The sequence below is a fragment of the Aulonocara sp. 'chitande type north' Nkhata Bay genome, linkage group LG9 (assembly GCF_057382095.1).
Source record: "Aulonocara sp. 'chitande type north' Nkhata Bay isolate Kocher_YH1m ecotype deep benthic linkage group LG9, A_spYH_male_GT1.1, whole genome shotgun sequence".
Lineage (NCBI taxonomy): Eukaryota > Metazoa > Chordata > Actinopteri > Cichliformes > Cichlidae > Aulonocara > Aulonocara sp. 'chitande type north' Nkhata Bay.
In genome coordinates, this window is record NC_141352.1 from 30,315,291 (window position 1) to 30,336,629 (window position 21,339).

The 21,339-nt window shown below is 39.1% G+C and overlaps 1 protein-coding gene across 4 annotated transcripts; it reads left to right on the forward strand.

The window, feature by feature from the left end:
• The first annotated feature begins 12,992 nt into the window (after nt 1-12,992).
• On the forward strand, nt 12,993-21,295 carry LOC147322395 (V-set domain-containing T-cell activation inhibitor 1-like). 4 transcript variants are annotated; one of them, XR_015131084.1, is made up of 8 exons: nt 12,993-13,147; nt 14,028-14,217; nt 14,906-15,220; nt 16,902-17,165; nt 17,482-17,766; nt 18,236-18,333; nt 20,527-20,715; nt 20,895-21,295. XR_015131084.1 is itself a non-coding variant. In XM_086306903.1 (7 exons), exons 2-7 carry the CDS (start codon nt 14,145-14,147, stop codon nt 18,479-18,481), a joined length of 1,086 nt encoding a protein of 361 aa, XP_086163029.1. In that variant the 5' UTR covers nt 12,993-13,147; nt 14,028-14,144; the 3' UTR covers nt 18,482-21,295. The 4 variants fall into 4 exon arrangements, 3 of the variants coding, with proteins under 3 accessions (XP_086163029.1, XP_086163030.1, XP_086163028.1); XM_086306903.1 differs by having other exon boundaries at nt 18,431-21,295; XM_086306904.1 differs by having other exon boundaries at nt 18,778-21,295.
• Nucleotides 21,296-21,339: the final 44 nt, after the last annotated feature.

Here is a 21,339-nt window from a genome sequence, read left to right on the forward strand (position 1 = left end):
CACAGGGAACTGTGCTGTCCCCTCTTCTCTTCACCCTGTACACCTCTGACTTCTGCTACAACTCTGAATTATGCCATATTCAGAAGTTTGCAGATGACACGGCCATCATGGGGTGTATCTGGGATGATCAGGAAGAGGAGTACAGAAGTCTGGTGAGGAACTTTGTCGCATGGAGTCACACAAACCACCTGCAACTCAACACCTCAAAGACTAAGGAACTGGTTGTGGACTTCGGGAGGTCTAGAGCAGGTCCACTGCCGGTTCAGATAGAGGGGGAGGAGGTGGAGGTGGTCAACAAGTACAAGTACCTCGGGCTGTGGGTGGACAATAAACTGGACTGGTCATGCAACACAGAGCACCTGTATAAAAAAGCCCAAAGCCGACTGTACTTCCTCAGGAGGCTGAGGTCTTTTAACATCTGCAGGAAGCTCCTGAGGATGTTTTACCAGTCGGTGGTTGCTGGAGTACTTTTCTATGCTGTGGTGTGCTGGGGGAGCAGCACAGCAAAGAGGGACTCATCCAGGCTGGAGAAACTGATCAGGAAGGCTAGCTCTGTGGTCGGCATGAAGCTGGACACTCTGGTGACAGTGGCAGAGAAAAGGACATTAAAGAAACTGCTGGACATTATGAACAATGCTGGGCATCCTCTGCACACGGCCATTAACAACCAGAAGAGTCTGTTCAGTGACAGGTTGCTTCTCCCCAAGACAAGAACTAACAGACTTAAAAACTCCTTTGTCCCACACGCCATCAGACTGTTTAACTCCTCTCTGGAGGGGAGAGGGAGGGGAAACAGGAGGACAAAGGAGGGGGGAACAACTAAGCTGTAGTGCCTCTTCACCTCACTGTACAATACCTTGTGCAATACTTTTTGTAAATAGTCAACAGTGCAATAGACTCAATACTTGAAATGTGCAATTCACTTGTATTTTTATTTTTTATTCCTATTTATTCTATTTATCCCCTTTGTATATTTTATTTATATTTGTCTCTGTATTTATATATGTGTGTGTGTGTATATATATATATATATATATATATATATATATATATATATATATATATATATATATATATATATATATATATATATATATAACAATTCTGTAACTGTAACTTCGGTCGTTGCTGTGCTTTTTGGAAATCGAATTTCCCAGAGGAACCCACCCGAGGGATTAATAAAGTTCTATCTTATCTTATCTTATCTTATTTACTGTTATACATCTGAAAGAATTTGAAAGGTGAAAAGTGAAATATATATAAGTTACAGTAATGGGATACAGATTTTGTTGAAATGCTGTCTTTGAAGTGATGTGTTAAATGTTAAAGGCATTAATTGGCTGTGGAGTAAAGTTGCAAAATCTGGAAGATTTGAGTCTAAAGTGTCTTTAGATGGCACATGTTATGATATGTGTATCCATTCAACCTTTTCTTCTGCTAAAAAGAAAATTTAATAAAACTACAAGATGGGCGGGGAAGATCCTTCATGATCTTATCTCCAAGTCTTCGTGTTCCAACATGACTTTGTGCACAAAACGAAATGCCTTTGACTGCAGGAACTATGGGACTTTGATGTCTGAAGACTTACCCAGAATGCTCAAAATGAACTGTGTTTCCTTCCTTGCAGTCCAGTGATGCATATCATCATTGCTGCCTTGTATGTGGTGATTGTTATAGTTCTTTTAATACCTACGAGGTGAGTAAAACATTTTTCTGCTGTTACCATGATGAGAAAAATGACTCTGTTACACGTTTTGGTCAGTGTTCTTGTTTTCTAAATCTGTGCAGCAATATGTTGCCTCTAAAGGGAAAGAGCTGCTGCATCCATACACGGGCACAGCAGCAGTAACTCAAGCAGTTATTACCCCAGAAATAAAAGCCTGTTGCTTGAATATCTATTAAAGTTACTGTGTCATATGGTGGTCTTTATCCTTCAAGCTCGGGTCCTCTACCAGAGGCATCTTGAGAGTCCTGCGCAGTTATAACAATAGTCAGTTGGCTTGATCTCTTTATCTCTTTTCCTGACTTCTAGCATGGGAGAGTTTATGTACCTTTTTTTTTTAATCATTGAAGTGGCAATGATACTATAAGAAATAACACCTTAGTGAGGATGGGATCTTTCTTTCTTACTTCACCATGTTTAACACAATGCCTTAGTCTGTATATCTTCTGGCAATTGTAATTCAAAGTAACACACAATAGCCTAATTTTGATTACTTTAAGAGACTAAGAAGGCTGTAGATATTGTAAAAGTCCAGATGCCTATACAAACCTCATCATGCAGCCCAGAACGAGGCAGGGTTAGAATTGAGAATTTATATACACCTGGATGTTAGTTCCTACCTAGTAGGCACTACTGTGCATAAAAGGCACGGTTTGCCAATACCCTGTAGCATATGTGTAATAGATGCAATGTGACTGTACATTACACACAATCTTAACAGACAAATAAATTGCAGATTGCTTTCTTTGGACTCCATCATGGAGGAACATTGTCACAAGTAACTTTTTCACATTACAATGTAATCAATTTGAAAACAAAAAACAAAAAAAATAGTGTAGTGCTATACACTCCTGCCTAAAAAGCACAAGATCTCTTGTTTAATCTGGAGGAAACACCAATCCCTCTGAGTCGTTCACTCAGCATATTCACTCGAACTGCAAGAACTGCAGCCGTCAATTCCAGCCTGGGAATTGTAGTTTGCTTGAGAGGAGCAACTCTAGCCTTTCCCAGGATAAAAGCAACATGCGTGATGTTATTCTTTTCCAACTTTAAATATGACACTGTTCCATAACCATCTTGACTTGCATCAGAAAAATTATGAAGTTGTGCCTTATTTGGTCTTCCAAAGCAACTTGGTTTAATGCAACATTCCACTTTGAACTTTGAAATCAGCTGGAGATCCTCCAGTCAATCACGCCACCGCTGGGAAAGAGAGTGGGGAATAACTTCACCCCACTTCAAATTTTCTTGGCAAAGCTCTTGTAGCAACAGTTTAGCTGGCATACTGAAGGGAGACAAGATTCCCAAAGGATCATACAGTGAGCTGACCACAGACAAAATGCCCCTTCTGGTTGTTGGACGGTCCTGCAGGGAGGTTCTGAACTGGAACTTGTCTGTTTCTATGCACCACTGTAAACCCAGTGCTCTCTCAACTGGAAGTTGATCTGCTTTCCATCATCTTTGTGTAACTCATCTGCAGACACAAGCTTGGCATATCCTTGTTCAAGCATGTTGTTTACACATTCAGTGTATTCATCCTTATAATGAGCATCCTTTTCAAATCTCCGTCTGAGACTCTGGAGACGCTGCTCCGCGACACAGAGGTTATTTGGCAAGCTGGGACCTTCTCTCCTGAAAGGCAAATCAATGTGATAATGATTTCCAATAAGTTTTATTGAACTACTAACAATATCCATGAAACACATATCCTCTCTGGACATTTCAGTCTGCTCCTCTGAGGATCTTTCATTAAAATCACGATTGTACTGTTTAATCAACATTTCTTCAAGACGCTCAAAAGAAATCCTATTGGCTGTTACAGCAGTGCAGTTGTTTTTATTTCCACTGTTACTTCCAGTGCGCAGGGGACCATTTATGACCCAGCCAACTTTTGTTTTTGCAGCATAAGGTCCACCCTCCACACTGTTTATCACCTTGGGGCGATCGTGGCTCAAGAGTTGGGAGTTCGCCTTGTAATCAGAAGGTTGCTGGTTCGAGCCTCGGCTTGGACAGTCTCGGTCGTTGTGTCCTTGGGCAAGACACTTCACCCGTTGCCTACTGGTGGTGGTCAGAGGGCCCGGTGGCACCAGTGTCCGGCAGCCTCGCCTCTGTCAGTGCGCCCCAGGGTGGCTGTGGCTACAATGTAGCTTGCCATCACCAGTGTGTGAATGTGTGTGTGTGAATGGGTGGATGACTGGATATGTAAAGCGCTTTGGGGTCCTTAGGGACTAGTAAAGCGCTATATAAATACAGGCCATTTACCATTTACCTTCCATGGCTCTAAAACATTGGAAGCATCAGTGCCTATCAGTAGCTCCACCTCTGCATCAATGTTGTGAAGTTTAACAGGTTTAAGATGAGGCCACTGATCGATGTCGCCTTGCTGGGGAATATTGACTGTAGAAATTGACATGGTCTTTTGAGTCAAAACATCTGGCAACGCCATGAAATCATTTGCTTCCAAACCAGACAGAACTTGTGCACTAACAATCCTATTTTGACTCATTGTTCTCAAAAGGATATTGGTCTTTTTACCTTTAAGATTCAGTCTTTTTGCCAGGGTTTCTGTACAGAATGTACCTGAACTTCCAGGATCCAAAAACGCATAGGTTTGCACAATTTTATTGCTCTTTTGGCTCTTAACTTCAACTGGAACTATAGGAAAAACTACATTAACTTCATGACCAGCCCCAATATGCCCACATGTCTGAGTGGAGCAGTTGAAAAGTGGACATCAGAGCTTGTCATATGTTGAGTTTGTTCTGAGGGTACTCCTGGATCTTTTCGCTCTATTTGAAGAACCCCTGGGTGCTTTTGGTGACACACTTTGCAATCCGAACGACTCCTACAGTCTTTGCTTGTGTGACCAACTTTTAAACAACCAAAACAAATTCCCCTTTCCTTGATAAAAGTCAACCTATCCCAATGCATTTTAGCTTTAAACTGCTTACAATTCTCTAGTAAATGATTGCTGTGTGAACAAAACAAACAACTATGCAGAACAGTGGAATTTGTGAACAGTTGATTGAGTTTTGACTCCTGGCACTGTACTGACATTAGTGGCAAAACTACTTCCCTTTTTTCTTTGCTTGGTGGAACTTGAAACTTTAAAGCTGCTTCCAGATTGTGAGTCTTGGATGTTGCCAAACACTGGATCTGATGCTACTTTCACCTGTTTTATTATGAAGGCAACCAGATCAGTGAACACTGCTCTGTGACCATTTTGTTCCTGCAGTTCATAGGCAACAACTCTCCATTTTTCCCTCAATTTGTATGGAAGCTTCATAACAACCATTCTCATATTTGAGGGCAAATCCAACTCCTTCATATAAACAACTTGCTGTGTTAGATTCGAACATCCTTTAAGAAAAAGAGAGAATGACTGAAGACCTTTCACATCCTCACTTTTAATAGGTGCCCAACTCACAATCCTCTCCATATATGCAGAGGCAATTTTATTTTCGTTCCCAAAATGTTCTTCATAAGATATTTGGCTGTGGAATAGCCCTGCTCAGGAGGTAAATGCTGACAACTATGCACCAAGTCTTTAGGCTGCCCCCTAGTGAATTGCTCTAAAATATGCAAACAGTTGCTCCAGTTATCAGTTTTAGCTTCCACTCCATTTTCAAAGGCATTCATAAATGATCTGTATACTGTAAAGGGTCTCCATCAAACAGGGATGTTTCTGGCTGGGAGGACAGAAGATATGTTTTGTTTTACAAGCAAAGTAGTGATGTCATTTTGTTTTTGCATAATATTGACAATCTCCTTCATGCAATTCTCAGTCAAAGTAGGAGACTGAGGCTGTGTTTGCTGCGTCACTTGAGCTGAAGCATCAACTTTTACCATCATCTCATCCACCTGATGTTGGTTTCGACTTTGTCTAGGTATGATTACTGGTGATTCAGATGCAGAATTTATACCAGAGTAATCTCTTTCTGCCGGAACAAATGTATCAGCACAAGGCGCTTCTTGTACGTGCCCTCTTTCAAAATAAGAGTTCATTCCATCAGAATGCTCAGAGCTACAAAATGAATTTATTTTTAAGACACGAAGCTTTGCATTAGTGGCTGCCAGCTCTGTTTCCAAGGATAATTTCTCCTTTTCTTTTCTCAGTTTTTCCTCTTGCGCTTCAATAGAATGTTTTTCTTTAATGCAGCGAGTCGCTCCATGAGCGCTGCCTTGTCAGCCGCAGCTTTAATGCGTGCGGAAGATGTTGATGAAATTTGACTTTGCTGTGACAATGTTTTCGAAGGTGGCTTTACACTTGAGATATTAGAGACACTGTCTTCAGGATTTATTTCATCCAAACTTTCAACAGCTTGATCATTAAGAGCAGTATTGCTTTGTTCAGTATACGGCTCGCCTGCTTCCTGCAACCAAACCTTTACTTTGTCCATAAAAACAGAGAATGCTGTCACCTTAGACTGAAAATGTGTGCTTTGCCTTGTCACTTCATCTTCTGGCAGTGGCGAACTTAAAAAGGATTCTTGCAAAGCGTTTGCATCTTGATAGCATTTAATAAACTTCCCAAATTCAGAAGACACTTCCTTAACGTTCTCATGTGAGGTCATTAAAGCGGAAATTTTCCCCATGTACTTAGATGCTTGCTTACACATTGAACTCCACTTTTCTTGGCATGTCTTTATATACAAATCCAAACCTTTTGGCGTAAATTTGATGCTTCTTTTCTCTGCTTGCATCTCAGTGTCATCCTCTTGTTTACTCTTAATATCCGACATTTTTATTGTCCTCTTGGATTGTTTCAAACATTATAAAGATGCACAGCACACTGAGAATCCATAGCATAAAGCGCAAACACGACATCCATTTACCTGCTGATTGCAGTGAACAACAATTTCCACAGAGGGCGTTGGCATGTTTCAATTAGCGATCCAATTATGCACCAATTTAGTACATCAAAACTCAGTTCATCAGTCTTTGTAGTGAAATAATGTCTTTAAACTCCAATAGCTTCACCATTTTCCTTTAAGGCTTAAACAATATCATCACTCACCAGCTTTGATGAACGAGTGACATGTTGATCCAGGCCTCAACATCAAATCCGTCTGGATTACTCAGAGACGATCCAGTAACTTTTATTCGAGTTCGACGGTGATCCTTGAAAGCCATATATCCAACATATCCATTAATGAAGGATTATTCCTTTGTCCACGGGCAGGTTTTTTACTTTTTCTAGTGGCAATTCCTTTTGTTTGACAAACCGAACATCCCACAATTAAAAGTCCACAAGCCCCTGCTGCACTGAGATAATATTTCGTACGCAGGCAAAAGAAGTCCACTGTCCAGACTTGAAAGTTGCGTTTTTATGGTTTATTTTATCCAGTTTGGCAATAACAAGATCCATTTTTCTTACTTCCTGCTACTTCTCCTGCTCTGGTAAAAAACCATAGGCCCACCGCAGTGCATGCTGGTCCTATACCAGTCTCTTTATTTATAGAAACAAAATGGCCCTACAGCTCTTACTGACTAATTTAACAAGGTAACATCAAACAAACAAAACATTGAAACAAATATTAACCTACAAATAAACTTGTAAATAAACCCCAAATATAAGTAAACTAACAACAAACTTTAACTAATTTCAAAATAATAAAAAAAATAAGAACAAATAGCTCCAACAAGAATTATTGTCTGAAGGCCAAGAAAACTGCCCAACAGATTTATCTTCCCAAATGGATCATTATGGCTTTTGCCATACTGGGCAACTTGATTGTCATAGTTTTTTCAATCTTTATTATTTATTTATTTTACTTGTAATAAGTTATTACAGTCGAAACAGACAGGACTGCGGGAGAGGACAGAGAAAGACAAAGAAAAGAGAAGCCAGGAAGAGGCTCAACAAAAGGAGAGGGAAAGAAAAACAGAGGGGAAGAGAGAGAGACAGAAAAGACACTAAAAATCTGCTAGATCACCTGCTGGAAATTTTGTGTTTTTGGAGTAATATTTCAGCTTCTGAAAATGTGCATGAGTATGACAACACAATCTCATGCAGTCCCTCAAACATTCAACTCATGTAGAGATTCAACCATAATCAGGTCATCCTGAATAGGACTCTGACCAACTACACAATCTCAGAGAAATGGAAGCAGAAGTTTTCAGGAGGGAATTTACACATGTGAAGTTAGTGATGCTGAAGAGACGACAAAAACTTTTAGAAAAAGTAACTACCCATTTAATAAATCAAATTAATTAGTTTATTTTGTTTAAGGTTGTTTTAACTACTGTCATTGAGTCAAAAAAGACAATGGAACTGATTACTATCTTAATATGAAAGCTGCTGTAATGCTAAACATTGAATTAAACCAAAAGAATACATATTTTTCCCATTTTTTCCTAGTACATATTATCTAGTAAACATTTCTAAAATATAAGCACCTCTTGTTACACTCAATCACATACTTTCTTAATTGTCTGATTTCAGCATCAATGTGGTGCCATTTAATGTTAGCTAACATGTTAGCTTTCAGGTTAAGTGCAGCTGTTTAATGCCAGGTTATTAAGAAGCAAAAGTGACAAACAGGAAAGAATAAAAGACTGAAAAGTGCTGGATTTGGTCTGTGTGCCATCTTAAAGACAAGTAAAGGAGAGGCAGCTTGAGTCTGAACCTCCGTACCTGTTTAATTATGTAGGCAGAAGCCAATATTATATGACGTTTACTCCACAGTATGCAACAGAAAACCTGCTTGATTTCATAGTTCAGCAAGTAACCATTGACATCTTTCAAAATTCATTTTACTTGGTCTTCCATCTCCATTTTAAGTTTGTTTATGTGTTTGACGTCAAACCTCTTCCAATAAAGCCATAAAGCAAATTATATAAAAGCTTTATAAATCAAGAAATTATATAATCATTTTGACAAAAAAAAAAAGATCCAGTTCAGAGTTGTGATGAGGTTTGAGCCAAAAGACATTAAAACTGACTCTGTTTCTTTGTGTTTCAGGATATTCCGGAGCTATTTTAGGAGGGGTGATTAGACCTATTGTGGTTACAGAAGAAGCAGTAGGCTTCATCCTGTATAAAAGCAGAAGAGGTAAATGACGTTCTCCCTTCACTTTGCAGTTCATTTTGTTTATGTTATCTCTACTGATGATCATATCTTCTGGATTCAATTCCTCAGAGCAACAACGTAAAGACAGCGAAACGCATACCGAATTTCCCAGAGGAACCCACCCGAGGGATTAATAAAGTTTTATCTCATCTTTTATCTTATCTTACATGAGAAAATCTGTTTGAACTACTCTGTAAAAAATCAGTTGTTTGAAAACAGTGTTATGGTCATGAAGATACAATCAGATGTCTATAATGACTCTAATTAAACGGCTGTCTAGTCACAATGATTTAATAGTGTGTCAGACTGAAGCAGCGTTCAACAACATCCATGACATGAAAAAACAGAAAGCCTCTTTCTCTTTAGATTTGAAGGCACAGTCAATAAAACCAACACAAAGTATACGTAGCAAAAGCATTATTAATTTGGAAAATTAAGCAGCTTTGATCAAAGCATTGTGTCTTTAAGGCATAAAGACAAAATGAAAGATATAATTATTATGGGTTTTTCATTGTCCGAAATGTTCATAGTGAGGCATTGCAACCTTAAGTTTTTTCAAAACTTTTGTATCATTATTTTCGCAAAGACAGCAAACTGACCTAAAACATTCAACCGGGATATTGAGAAATGAAATAATTTACTATTTTACTCCAAACTTTAACTTTTATTTTTCTGTTATCTCTTCTGTTTTCTTTTGTCATTGTTATTGATTTAAAAACAAGTTACCAAATTCCACCAATTCCAAAATTTTAAATGTTTCAAACAAGAAAAAGAGGCGGATTTTCACATGTTCACGATTCTGAATAGTTTGAATTCCTAAATTTGTGTGTTTGTGATTTAAATGTGATTTAGCAGCAGTAGTAATACTGTACTATAGACAATCTGCCTACACTGCTGAGTTCTGTATTCATTTTAGACAGTTCATCTAAACAAAAGGCACTTAGCCTAAAACAGACATAGACACGTTTATCCTACCATAAAACAATAAGAGAAGGTATGCCCTCTCCCATGCTCCCAGAATGTGGGTGTGAATGCCAGAACACTCTGGAATGCATACAACGTCTCTGCAGACTACTAAGGAGCAAACCTCTATCAATCTACAACTAATTATAAAACTCTAAGCATAGATAAGTAGATATTTCTAAGCATAAATGATAATCAACAATACAAATCCAACAGTAATACTGTACTATAGAAAATCTGCCTACACTGCTGAGCTCTGTATTCATTTTAGACATGTGCTCATAATGTCTCATGAATATAAAACATTTTTCAGATCATACAGTAATGAAAGTGTCATTTTCGCTGGAGGGCTAGTGAACTCAAAAGCAGATGAAAAGAATAGTGAGGAACTTCCAGTGTTCATCGCAAAACTGCTGAGATGTGGGACAGAGGTCAGCACCTCAGTGCTGGGCTGCACCAGTGAGTAGGAGTGGGGTGAAGCATTCCTTCAGAGTGTGAGTTGTTTTTTGAACAATCTCTAGGGATTTGCTCCGACAGGCTCTTCCAATAAGAACACAGAGGGAGACATGAGGTGGAGAAAAAGACGATCAAGTACTTGTGGGAAAATCAAGCTACAAAACTGACTTGTCACATCACTGGATAAGCTAAGAGCAAAAACACATGAGTCTAGTATGTTATAAGAAAAAGTTAAAAGAAGACAAAGCTCTGAAAAAAAATCTTATATTTGTGTTTTGTCCAATTTTTGTAACAATTCACAGATTACCCATAAACACGTTGCATGGAGGGAATCGTAACATTACTGTACTGAAAAGAGGACTGCTGTGGAAAACAATAATGAATCTGTGTATGCCTGATTATGCCTGACAGTTTCAGACCATCACAGTGACGAAGTCTTAGCCAGTTCTCTCAAAGATAAACATCCCTGCTTGTGTGAAACCGAGCAGTGACTCTAGAGGAAACATTTTAATGGAGAATATCTTTCAGGTAAACTCTGAGAACAGATTATCCAAAAAAACAAACAAAACAAAAACTAAGAAAAATAAACCCACCTGACAAACTCTGGACTGCAATTTAGAAGAACGTCAAACACAACCATGTGTGTTAAAATGCTCTGGTGTCTCTGGTGGATACTTTTGTTATGCAGAAGTATATATTTTTTTATTTCTTTAATTGTTAAAACATATACTGAATTATTATCAAGGTTTAACTGAATAGCAGCTTATACAGACACAGTTTTTTAATTAAAGTACATTTTAGCTACTTTTTCTTTACGATAGAAAATCTTCCTAACTGCTTTAAATAAAAATAGAAAATAATTTTAACAGCACAAAAAGATAAAAACAATGTAAATGTAGCTAATACAGGTAATGTATCAGGTATGTTGGGAAGTTCCAACATGGCCTCAGGCAAGTATGAAATGCCTTTAAAAGAATGCACGAATCATTAAATCCTATTCTCCTTGGTGAAAGCACTGTGCCAAAACCTCAGTGCCTTATTTTTTTGTCGATTGTTGTGGTTCATCCAATTCAGTTCAGTTCAATTCAGTGTTATTTATATACCAACAGATCACAACAACAGTTGCCTCAAGTCACTTGGATGCTGACTATTTCAAGAGGAGGCGAGAAAAGCATCGACTAGCACAATTTGCTGTCACCACTGTGGGGAAAGGACTGAGTTCAAAATTCTGCTGTGTTATTGCAGCATATCGGACGAGTCACAAAAAGTCACAAGCATCAAAATTAAGAATTTCTGGTCCTCCATACAAGACACAACAACAATCACTAGCACAGAAATGAAAGCATGTTACTTCAATATCTGTAGACGATCATGGTTAAAAACAACAAATGCAAAACAAACTTTGTACCAGTGGCTCAATATTCCATCCATCCATCCATCTTCATCCGCTTTATCCGAGGCCGGGTCGCGGGGGCAGCAGCCTAAGCAAAGAGGCCCAGACCTCCCTCTCCCCAGCCACCTCCTCCAGCTTATCCGGGGGAATACCAAGGCGTTCCCAGGCCAGCCGAGAGATATAATCTCTCCAGCGTGTCCTGGGTCTGCCCCGGGGCCTCCTCCCGGTGGGACATGCCTGGAACACCTCACCCAGGAGGCGCCCAGAAGGCATCCTTGTCAGATGCCCGAACCACCTCAGCTGGCTCCTTTCGATGTGGAGCAGCAGCTGCTCTACTCTGAGCCCCTCCCGGATGGCCGAACTTCTCACCCTATCTCTAAGGGAGAGGCCAGCCACCCTTCGGAGGAAGCTCATTTCTGCCGCTTGTATCCGCGATCTCGTTCTTTCGGTCACTACCCACAGCTCGTGGCCATAGGTGAGGGTAGGGACGTAGACCGACCGGTAAATTGAGAGCTTCGCTTTTACACTCAGCTCCCTCTTCACCACGACGGACCGGTGCAGCGTCCGCATTACTGCAGCTGCAGCCCCAATCCGTCTGTCGATCTCCGGCTCCCTTCTCCCATCACTCGCGAACAAGACCCCGAGATACTTGAACTCCTCCACTTGGGGCAGGAACTCATCCCCGACCCGGAGTGGGCACTCCACCCTTTTCCGGCTGAGAACCATGGCCTCAGATTTGGAGGTGCTGATCCTCATTCCCGCTGCTTCACACTCGGCTGCGAACCGCTCAATATTCTCTGAGAAAGTAAATTGGATCTGTTTTTTCTTTACTTCGAGCAGTGGAGAGCTCATTTACCCTTTAACTAAGAACTAAAATCATCCGTAATGTGGCGATGACAGCATCACACTGTGGTAGTAACGTGATGCTGCGGGTTAACGAGGTACTGCACGTTTACAGTTAGTAACTGCAGGTTCACGTGACTGTGAGGTTTTGTTACAAGTTGTTGTCGCTGGTGCAGCTGCTGAGGTTTAGCAGTTTCATTTAACACATTTTCCTGAATCTATTTCTAGTTTACTTTTTTCTCTGAGCTTTTGAACTAAACGTTTTCGCTTTTGTTTGTTCATCTTTATCAAACACTTCTTTCACAAGAAACACTGTGGAGGGGTCTTTTGCGTTAAGAGATTTGATTGGACAATCCAGTGTCAGTACTGGAAATAAACCAATGGGCTGTTTAGGTGCTCGTAGGTCCTTTATGCAAGAATCGAAATTTCTTATTGAAGCTCATCAGAAAAACTAGAAACTTTCTACCTGCACTCCAAGCTTCTCGGGATCTTGGAGGAATGACACGCTCCTTCCCATCCGTAGGCGGAGCTTTCGCATTTTGTTTTTCTCATGTCTGGAACGAACGTCTGGAGCGCAGTGACTCACATGCACAACACATGTGGAGCTACTTCACGGAGTACTAAATCCTGCCTCGTACTGTTCTCCGGTGGGTTTCTGCACACAGGCTGTCGGGAGAGTTATGAAACTAATGTGTGGGTGAGTGATTCTCATTTTCTTGTTCCTCGCTGTGGTCTGACTGGGTGTGATTTCATACTTGCTGTTTTAATTTTAAGTTTCTGGCCGTCGTAGGACAATTTAGATCTAACTAACTCTGTTACTTGTGAACCAGATTATCTGGTTCTAGGTTTGAGACTGTTAAACTCTGCACATTGACATACATTTTAAAAAATAGTCTGTTTTAATCGACACATTTGTTTGTTTGTTGTGGTGATTTCTGATACAGCACCTGAAAAAGTAATGAAATCAGCACACATCTGGGATGTTGTAGAAAATAAACTAATCACCGAAACATATAAAACATTTTTGTTTAATGGCTCGCGTTTCTGTCTTTGTGAGACATAAAATTTAAAATGAATAACTTATTTGTTGGATGTTTCTTTTGCAGACCAAGTAGAAAAACGTTGGAATCATTAACAAATGCATTACACTGCTAACACTGTTTTGGCTTTTCTCGATGTAAATTCCATTTCATTCCTTCAGCTGCTTTGGGGCATTTTCTATTTTCAGGACATATTCCTGAGATTTTTCTGACTTCCATCTACTCATATCTATCTGTAATCTTCCTATTTAGGTTATGCTTGCTTGATGTCTTACATACCACTAACTGGGAAAATGTACATAACGTTGCTACAGTCTGTATTGGACTTTCTTTTTGAAGAACTTATAATAATCATTCAGTTTTTTTCAACTGTAGAAAGAGATTAGTCCTCTGTGTTGCATAGTTGGATTTGTTTTGCAGATTTTTCTGTTGTTCTGTGTGTGAACTGAGCTGTTGCAGTTAAAAGAACTGAAAAGGGCAATGACTGTTAACAGCATTTCTTTTTTCAGCATTTGTTTTTTCTTCCTTGTATTTCAGGCATGTTCAAACTTGACTTAAAGGAATGAAAAACCTGCCTATCTGGATGTAACTGCCACCCCGTATGGTCATTTTTTCTGTTCACTGCTGCACCGTCACATGAACTCTTAGAGAAATATGATCAGGGTCTCCTGCACTATGTTTTTGGTGGTCGTGGAGTTTCTGTGGATACTGAGAGTTTCCCGAGCAGGTAAGTGAAGCAAATACCAGAGCAGCATGATGCCAAAATATTTACTTTGCTTTAACTTGCCCTTGATATCACAATATATTCAACTCTTAAGTGTTAATGAAGTGAAACTTTGCTATTTGACTGAGTTTATTAAATCACTACCAAGTATGTACAAGCGTATGCACATATTAATGCACATGACATAAAAGCAGCATTATCATAACAAATATACAGCTTTCTTACTTCTTACATCACTATATTTATATAAATCTGTAATTCCCTTGTAATTCAGCAGATTATATAAGACAATTCTTACATTTTAGTTTCCATGGAGCAAAGGTAATGTCAAAATATTTTGCTTATCTCAAGCAAAAGGCTGAATGGAAATAATAAAACTTTATACAAGCAGATCTGTAAAACAACAATTTGTAATTTTTAATGGACCAGTTGTAACCACAAGCCACTGTTTTCCAGTTACGGGTCCACAGGGACACATAATGAGACTGAAGTTGTTTAGTTGATCACATTAGCCTGTATGAGAGGTTTGATATTCACACTGTTATCTGTATGTTGAAAACAGTCGCCCAATGTTAGTCTCTGCTTCTCCTGCCGAGACACAAATGACACTAACAGGACAATAATTAAAAGTAAATATCTGCTGTAAATTAAATGTCATCTCCCACTAACACAGTCTTTAACTGATTCTCAGACTCTCAGGTCTCCTGTATTTTTATGGAGAGATGCATCTTGCCGTGCAGCTTCCATGGCAGTTCTGAACCTGTTGTCCACTGGTTTAAGACAGAAGGAAACCTTCGTGTCCATTCATACTACGGTGACCAAGACCAGCTTGTAATACAACACCAGCGCTTCAGAAGTAGGACTTCACTTTTCAAGGATCAGGTCTACAGAGGAAATGCCTCACTCCAGCTGACAGAGGTGAACGTTCAGGATGAGGGGAGATACCAGTGCTACACCAGCACCATCAGTGGAAACACAGAAATGTTCATCATCCTGAATGTGGACGGTAAAGAAATAAATATATAAAATGAAAATCAAGTGGCACCTTCTATGGAGTCAAAGCATCATGAATATACATTTATTTTAACTAGCGCTGTCAGCGTTAATGTTGTTAAAATAACATTTACACCATAACCGCATTAACGGGGCAAATCTCCGTTAGTGAGTAAGCGCGGATCGCCCTGTGCATGGGACTGCACGCAAACAGAGATTTGCCCCGTTGATGCGGTTATGGTGTAAATGTCATTTTAATGAGATTAACGCTGACAGCACAAGTTTTAACACTTATTTGCACATATGAAGTAAATAACAAGTAAATACCAACAACACAACACTCACAAGCTAACGGATGCAAATTTGGGTGTGCGGGCAGGTGGCACGGACCTGTTTTGTTTTTTGTTTTTGTTTTGTTTTTGTTTGTTTGTTTTGGGGGGGGGGGGGGTTTACAATAATGGCAGCTAATCGGGATACTACATGGTTGTGAAAAGATGGTCACACATCTTCTCCAATAAATACAGTACTGGTGGAGCCTGGAAGATGAGGTCAGGGTTCCAACCTTATGTGTTGGTCTAAATCCTCTGTTGATTGAGAATACTGTATTTTAAAATACTTAAAATATATATCCAGTTATTACCCCTGGTTCTATCAGCACCAGAGCAGAATGACCAGCTCTGATGGAGTTAGGTTAGACTCACTTTGTTATTTCATTTTTTTAAGGGAAAAGACTAATGCTGCCACATTTACACCCCTACACAACAAATTCAAGCATAAACAACCTAAAACCACATCACAAACCCGTTTGCACAATAACCATAAACGTACAGTAGACTCATATCAAGTAGTTCATGTCTTAAAGACCATCTCATGAACTGATGATATTTTTTACTTATACAAGGGGTTGCCAGCTTTCAAAAACCGACTCGTATGTTCTCCAAAATAAGTGTCCTCCTCAGTCATGCTGCTACATTTGGTGTACATGCTCTAATTTACTATTAACTAAATAATTATAATGGACTTGGTTGTTACCATAATAATGTGGGTTTTTTACATTGTCATCACCAAATCATTTGACTTCATCTTGACTTATAGTTGTAAAAGTGTGTCAGCACAATTCAGCTGAGAGGCAAAGGGACCATTTTGGGGTTAGAAGCCCCAGAGCCTGTGTGTAACACCAGGGCTGAGACGTAGTATTTTAATATCACACTTCAAATTATGAAAAGAATACGATACATGCTATGTCATTAATTAATAACTATATTTTGAAATGCTGCGTCAAAAAACTATGACAAATTCTATATTTTATTGTGGTCTGAGATTCACAAATTACACATTTTTTGTTGAATTAAATCATGTTAACTTGAAATAAACAGAAAAGACTAGTTGAGACAACAAACTCTCTTTCTGACCTTTTTAGTAAAGTTTTTTCTTTTTCAGCTCCAGTCCACTTCAAATACATAAAAAATATATGACACATGCTACATCATTAATCATTATCTGTATTTTGAAATGCTGTGTCAAACACTAAGACAAATGCTATATTTTACTGTGGTATGAGATTCAAGAATTACATGATTTTTGTTAAATTAAATCATGTTAACATGAAATAAACAGAAAAGACAAGAAAATCTCTTTCTGACTTTTTTAGTAATTATTTTTCTTTTGTTTTGTTTTTTTCTTCTTTTTTTCAGCTCCAGTCCGTAAAGTCGATCTCCAACAAGTAGGACAAAGGATCACCTGCAGCTCAGAGGGGATCTACCCTAAACCTGAGATCACCTGGTCCACCAGCCCTTCATCCAGCATCACCAACAACAAAACAACAGTCCATCAGACTGAGCAGCAGCTTTACAACATCACCAGTTCTCCGATACTTCCAAACAGTGACATGGATCTGAATTACAGCTGTGTAGTCAGCACTCGCAGAAACAGGAAGAGCGCAACCTTCAGGCAACAAGGTGAGTTTAACATCTCATTTGGAAAATAAGAGTTCCACCTTTTAAAATCTTCATTTAGGTTTGAAAAGTTGTTGAAGTCATTTTGTTCTTTTCTTAAACGTTAGACCTTACTTTTTTGTATTTCATGTAATCAAAGGAAATATTAGTCTATCCTTCAGAGTTTGGTGTCTGAGGATAAGTCTCTACAGATATTAAAGAAATTAAGTCACGTTGTAATGAGTCATCAGCTTATACACACTAGAAAGGTGAAACCAAACATTTTAAATCAGAATCAAATAAAAAATGGGTTTTTTTGTGTTTGCATCTGTTTTTTCAGGATTAGTGACTGAGAGCCAGTCTGAAACAATAATCCACTGTTCCCCCTCACACACCCCTGTAACAAACCTCACCTGGAGATTCGACCACAGTCAGATCATCCTGACAAAGACTAACAGTCAGTACACAGTCTCAGAGGAGTGGAAGCAGCATGTAAAGGACGTGTCAGAGTCAGGCAGCCTCACACTGCAGGACTTATCCTCAGATCAGGAGGGAACATACACGTGTGAACTCGCTGATGCTGTGGAGGCTAAAATAACTAATATCCTTGTGAAGATCAATGAAGGTAAATTAACATCATTATTTTCCTTTTTATGGGTGTAAGCATAGCAAAAAAAAACACACTGCAATTTTTGAATATCAGATATCAGTGGGGAAAATGTTTTGCTCGATACCGTTACTGATATAACTGAGTAATCTGTCAGGAACACTGTCAATATTTTGTTTTGTTTTTTTAATAAAAAAGTTTTTCCCCGCGTGTGATGATGATGGTGGAGTGGACTGAGCTGATCAAACTGACTCTTTTCTTCCCTCCTTTTTAAAGATTAATATCACAGACATTTTTATATTCCCTGGTCCACATTTATTTACAATTTATTTACCTGTTGCCATGGTGAACTGTGCTAATAAAGCTCCATTGATGATGTTTTGCTGCCAGACTCAGAGTTGTTCATCTCACAGCTAATAAACTCAAAATGCATTTTTAAATTCTTCCAAGGAAAAAAATCAGTTATCTGACCTCTTTTTCATTTCAGGGAATTCATCTAATGTTGGAGCAATCGTAGGAGTGGTCATTGCAGTCATTGTAGTTTTAGGCTTATTAGTAACTCTCCTGGTACTGCGGAATAATCAGGTAAAAAGACATTTTACACACAGTATTTAATTCCATCTTAATATTGTGTTTGTTGTTTGAAGTGATGATTTTTCATGGTTTGTAAAACATTCCTCAGGTTACAAAGAATGTGAGAAAACTTTCAAGAGTGAAACCAGAACATGATTAAATCTTATGTCTTAAAACACAGAGCAGCTCTCTGTGAACAGTGTGGAATCTAAAGGTCTAAACTGTTCTCTGCGTTCAGTCTAGTTTCTAGTTTTTTTTATATGATTTAATAAATAATTAATAGATTATTACTAATTCATTTGAATTCAGGATTGAAATTATTTCACCACTATGCATAACTGATATGTTATGGTGGAAGCTGGTGCAGCTGGAATCACTGCAGTTTATTTAAATCTGTAGAAGTTGTGCTTCATGATGAATACACAGTATGTGATTGTTTTTATTGTCATTTAACAGAAATGCTTCTTTTCATGACTCACTGAAGCCAGTTTTCCTGTGAGGAAAGATGTTAGGTATTTTAGCACCATGGGAGCATTTACTGGATATTGTTTTATAGTGACATTATGCAGGAAAACTCTGTCATTCAATAAGGCCCCTTTGTTTTAGTTATTTTTCTCTTTGACCCAAGAATTGATGTGTGAGAATCACAGGCTGGTACAAGGTTGAAATACCACAGAGATCACTCCCTCAGCTACATTAGTTTCTTAATCTTTTAGACGCCTGTTGAAGGCCAAATGGTTTGTTTCAGATTTCACTAATGTAAGAACTCTTTGTTTTGTGCCTTGAAAATATGTCGCTGAGATAATCACAATTGTAGCTGAACTAATAAACTACACAAAGGATGCTTCTTCACCCAAGGGCAGGAAGACACTCCCTTATCTTGGTCTGTACTGGTTTAAACTGATAATCTGCTGTCTCATGAATTTTACCCTCTATATAAACTGTTGTACTTGTGAATAAAGTTGAGTCACTTTGGGAAGACAATCTAAAGCAGTCTCTGTTTTCTTGTTCTCCCAAGCTGCTCCCGAGCTCGTACTAACACGCTGAATGGCATGCTTGAATATTACTTGAGAATATATTTGACTGTGTTACAGACTAAGGGACATTCTCTGCTGATAGGTGAAGGTACATTCTCTGCTGATAGACGTCCACGCTATCAGACTTTTATTGACAATTACATGACATTTATGCAAAGAGTCAGTATTTGCAGTGTTGGCCCTACTTTTTCAAGACCTCTGCAATTCGACTGGGCATGCTCTCAATCACCGTCTGGGCCAAATCCTGACTGATAGCAACCCATTCTGTCATAATCACTTCTTGGAGTTTGTCAGAATTCGTGGGTTTTTGTTTGTCCACCCGCCTCTTGAGGATTGACCACAAATTATCAATGGGATTAAGATTCCAGGCCATGGACCCAAAATTTCAACGTTTTGGTCTCCGAGCCACTTAGTTATCCCTTTTGCCTTATGGCACGGCGCTCCATCGTGCTGGAAAATAATTCCAATAATTCTTCACCAAACTGTTGTTGGATTGTTGGAAGAAGTTGCTGTTGGAGGCTGTTTTGGTACCATTCTTTATTCATGGCTGTGTTTATGGGCAAAATTGTGAGTGTGGGCTTACTCACAATTTTGCCCATAAACACTCCCTTGGATGAGAAGCAACCCCAGGCATGGATGGATGCTTGACTGTTGGCCTGACACAGGACTGATGGTAGCGCTCACCTTTTCTTCTCCGGACAAGCATTTTTCCAGATGCCCCAAACAATCGGAAACTGGCTTCATCCGAGAATATGACTTTGCCCCAGTCCTCAGGAGTCCATTCACCATACTTTCTGTAGAAGATCAATCTGCCCCTGATGGGTTTTTTTGGAGAGAACTGGCTTCTTTGCTGCCTTTCTTGACACCAGGCCGTCTTCCAACAGTCTTCGCCTCACTGTGCGTGCAGATGCGCTCACACCTGCCTGCTGCCATTCCTGAGCACGCTCTCCGATCATGCAGCTGAGTCCTCTTTAGGAGACGATCCTGGTGCTTGCTGGACTTTCTTGGACGCCCTCAAGCCTTCATATCAAGAATTGAACGTTTTTCCTTGAAGTTCTTGATGATCCTATAAATTGTTGATTTAGATGCAATCTTAGTAGCCACAATATTCTTGCCTGTGAAGCCATTTTTATGCAACGCAATGATGGCTGCATGCGTTTCTTTGCAGGTTAACAATGGAAGAACAATGATTTCAAGCATCACCCTCCATTTAACATGTCAGGTCTGCCATTCTAACCCAATCAGCCTGACATGATAATCTCCAGCCTTGTGCTCATCAACATTCTCACCTGAGTTAAGAAGACGATTACTGAAATGGTCTCAGCAGGTCCTTTAATGACAGCAATGAAGTGCAGTGGTAAGGGGGTTTTTTTGGGATTAAGTTCATTTTCATGGCAAAGAAGGACGATGCAATTCATCTGATCACTCTTCATAACATTCTGGAGTGTATGCAAATTGCTATTATAAAACTTAAGCAACAACTTTTCCAATTTCCAATATTTATGTAATTCTCACCACAACTGTATACTCTTGAAGGAATCACATCCTGACTCACCATTGATCACATCTGGACGTTCACTCGGAGAGACTCTGCTTCAGTTACAAATACACTGGGTGCCCCCATCAGCTCATTAAAGGGGGTACCCATGAAAACCATTCATGGTGTTTTCAAGAGAATTTAAATATTTTAGTCAGCTTTCTACAGTTTCACATTTCAGTTATTTCTTATGAAATATGTCTGTTTAATGTGAGGTAGACGTGGACACTGACTTTGTTGCTCCTTGGCTGTTATGGTACAGTGCAGCTTTTTGAGTTTATTATCTAACACCTAATGAAAACACTTATTCAAAAAATATTTTTGTTTATAATTATTTTTATTATATTTTGTTGTGTGTATATATATATTTTTGCCAAATACAGTATGTTTCACACTTTCAGGTCTGGTCTCTGTTGTTGATTATGTTCTATAGATTTAAATAGC

Coding starts and splice junctions, on each gene's coding strand:
- LOC147322395 (XM_086306902.1), top strand. CDS start 14,145: ATGATCAGGGTCTCCTGCACTATGTTTTTGGTGGTCGTGGAGTTTCTG. Junction 15,221..16,901: donor CATCATCCTGAATGTGGACG/GTAAAGAAATAA, acceptor TCTTTTTTTCAG/CTCCAGTCCGTAAAGTCGAT. Junction 18,334..20,526: donor TGGTACTGCGGAATAATCAG/GTAAAAAGACAT, acceptor GTTTCTTTGCAG/GTTAACAATGGAAGAACAAT.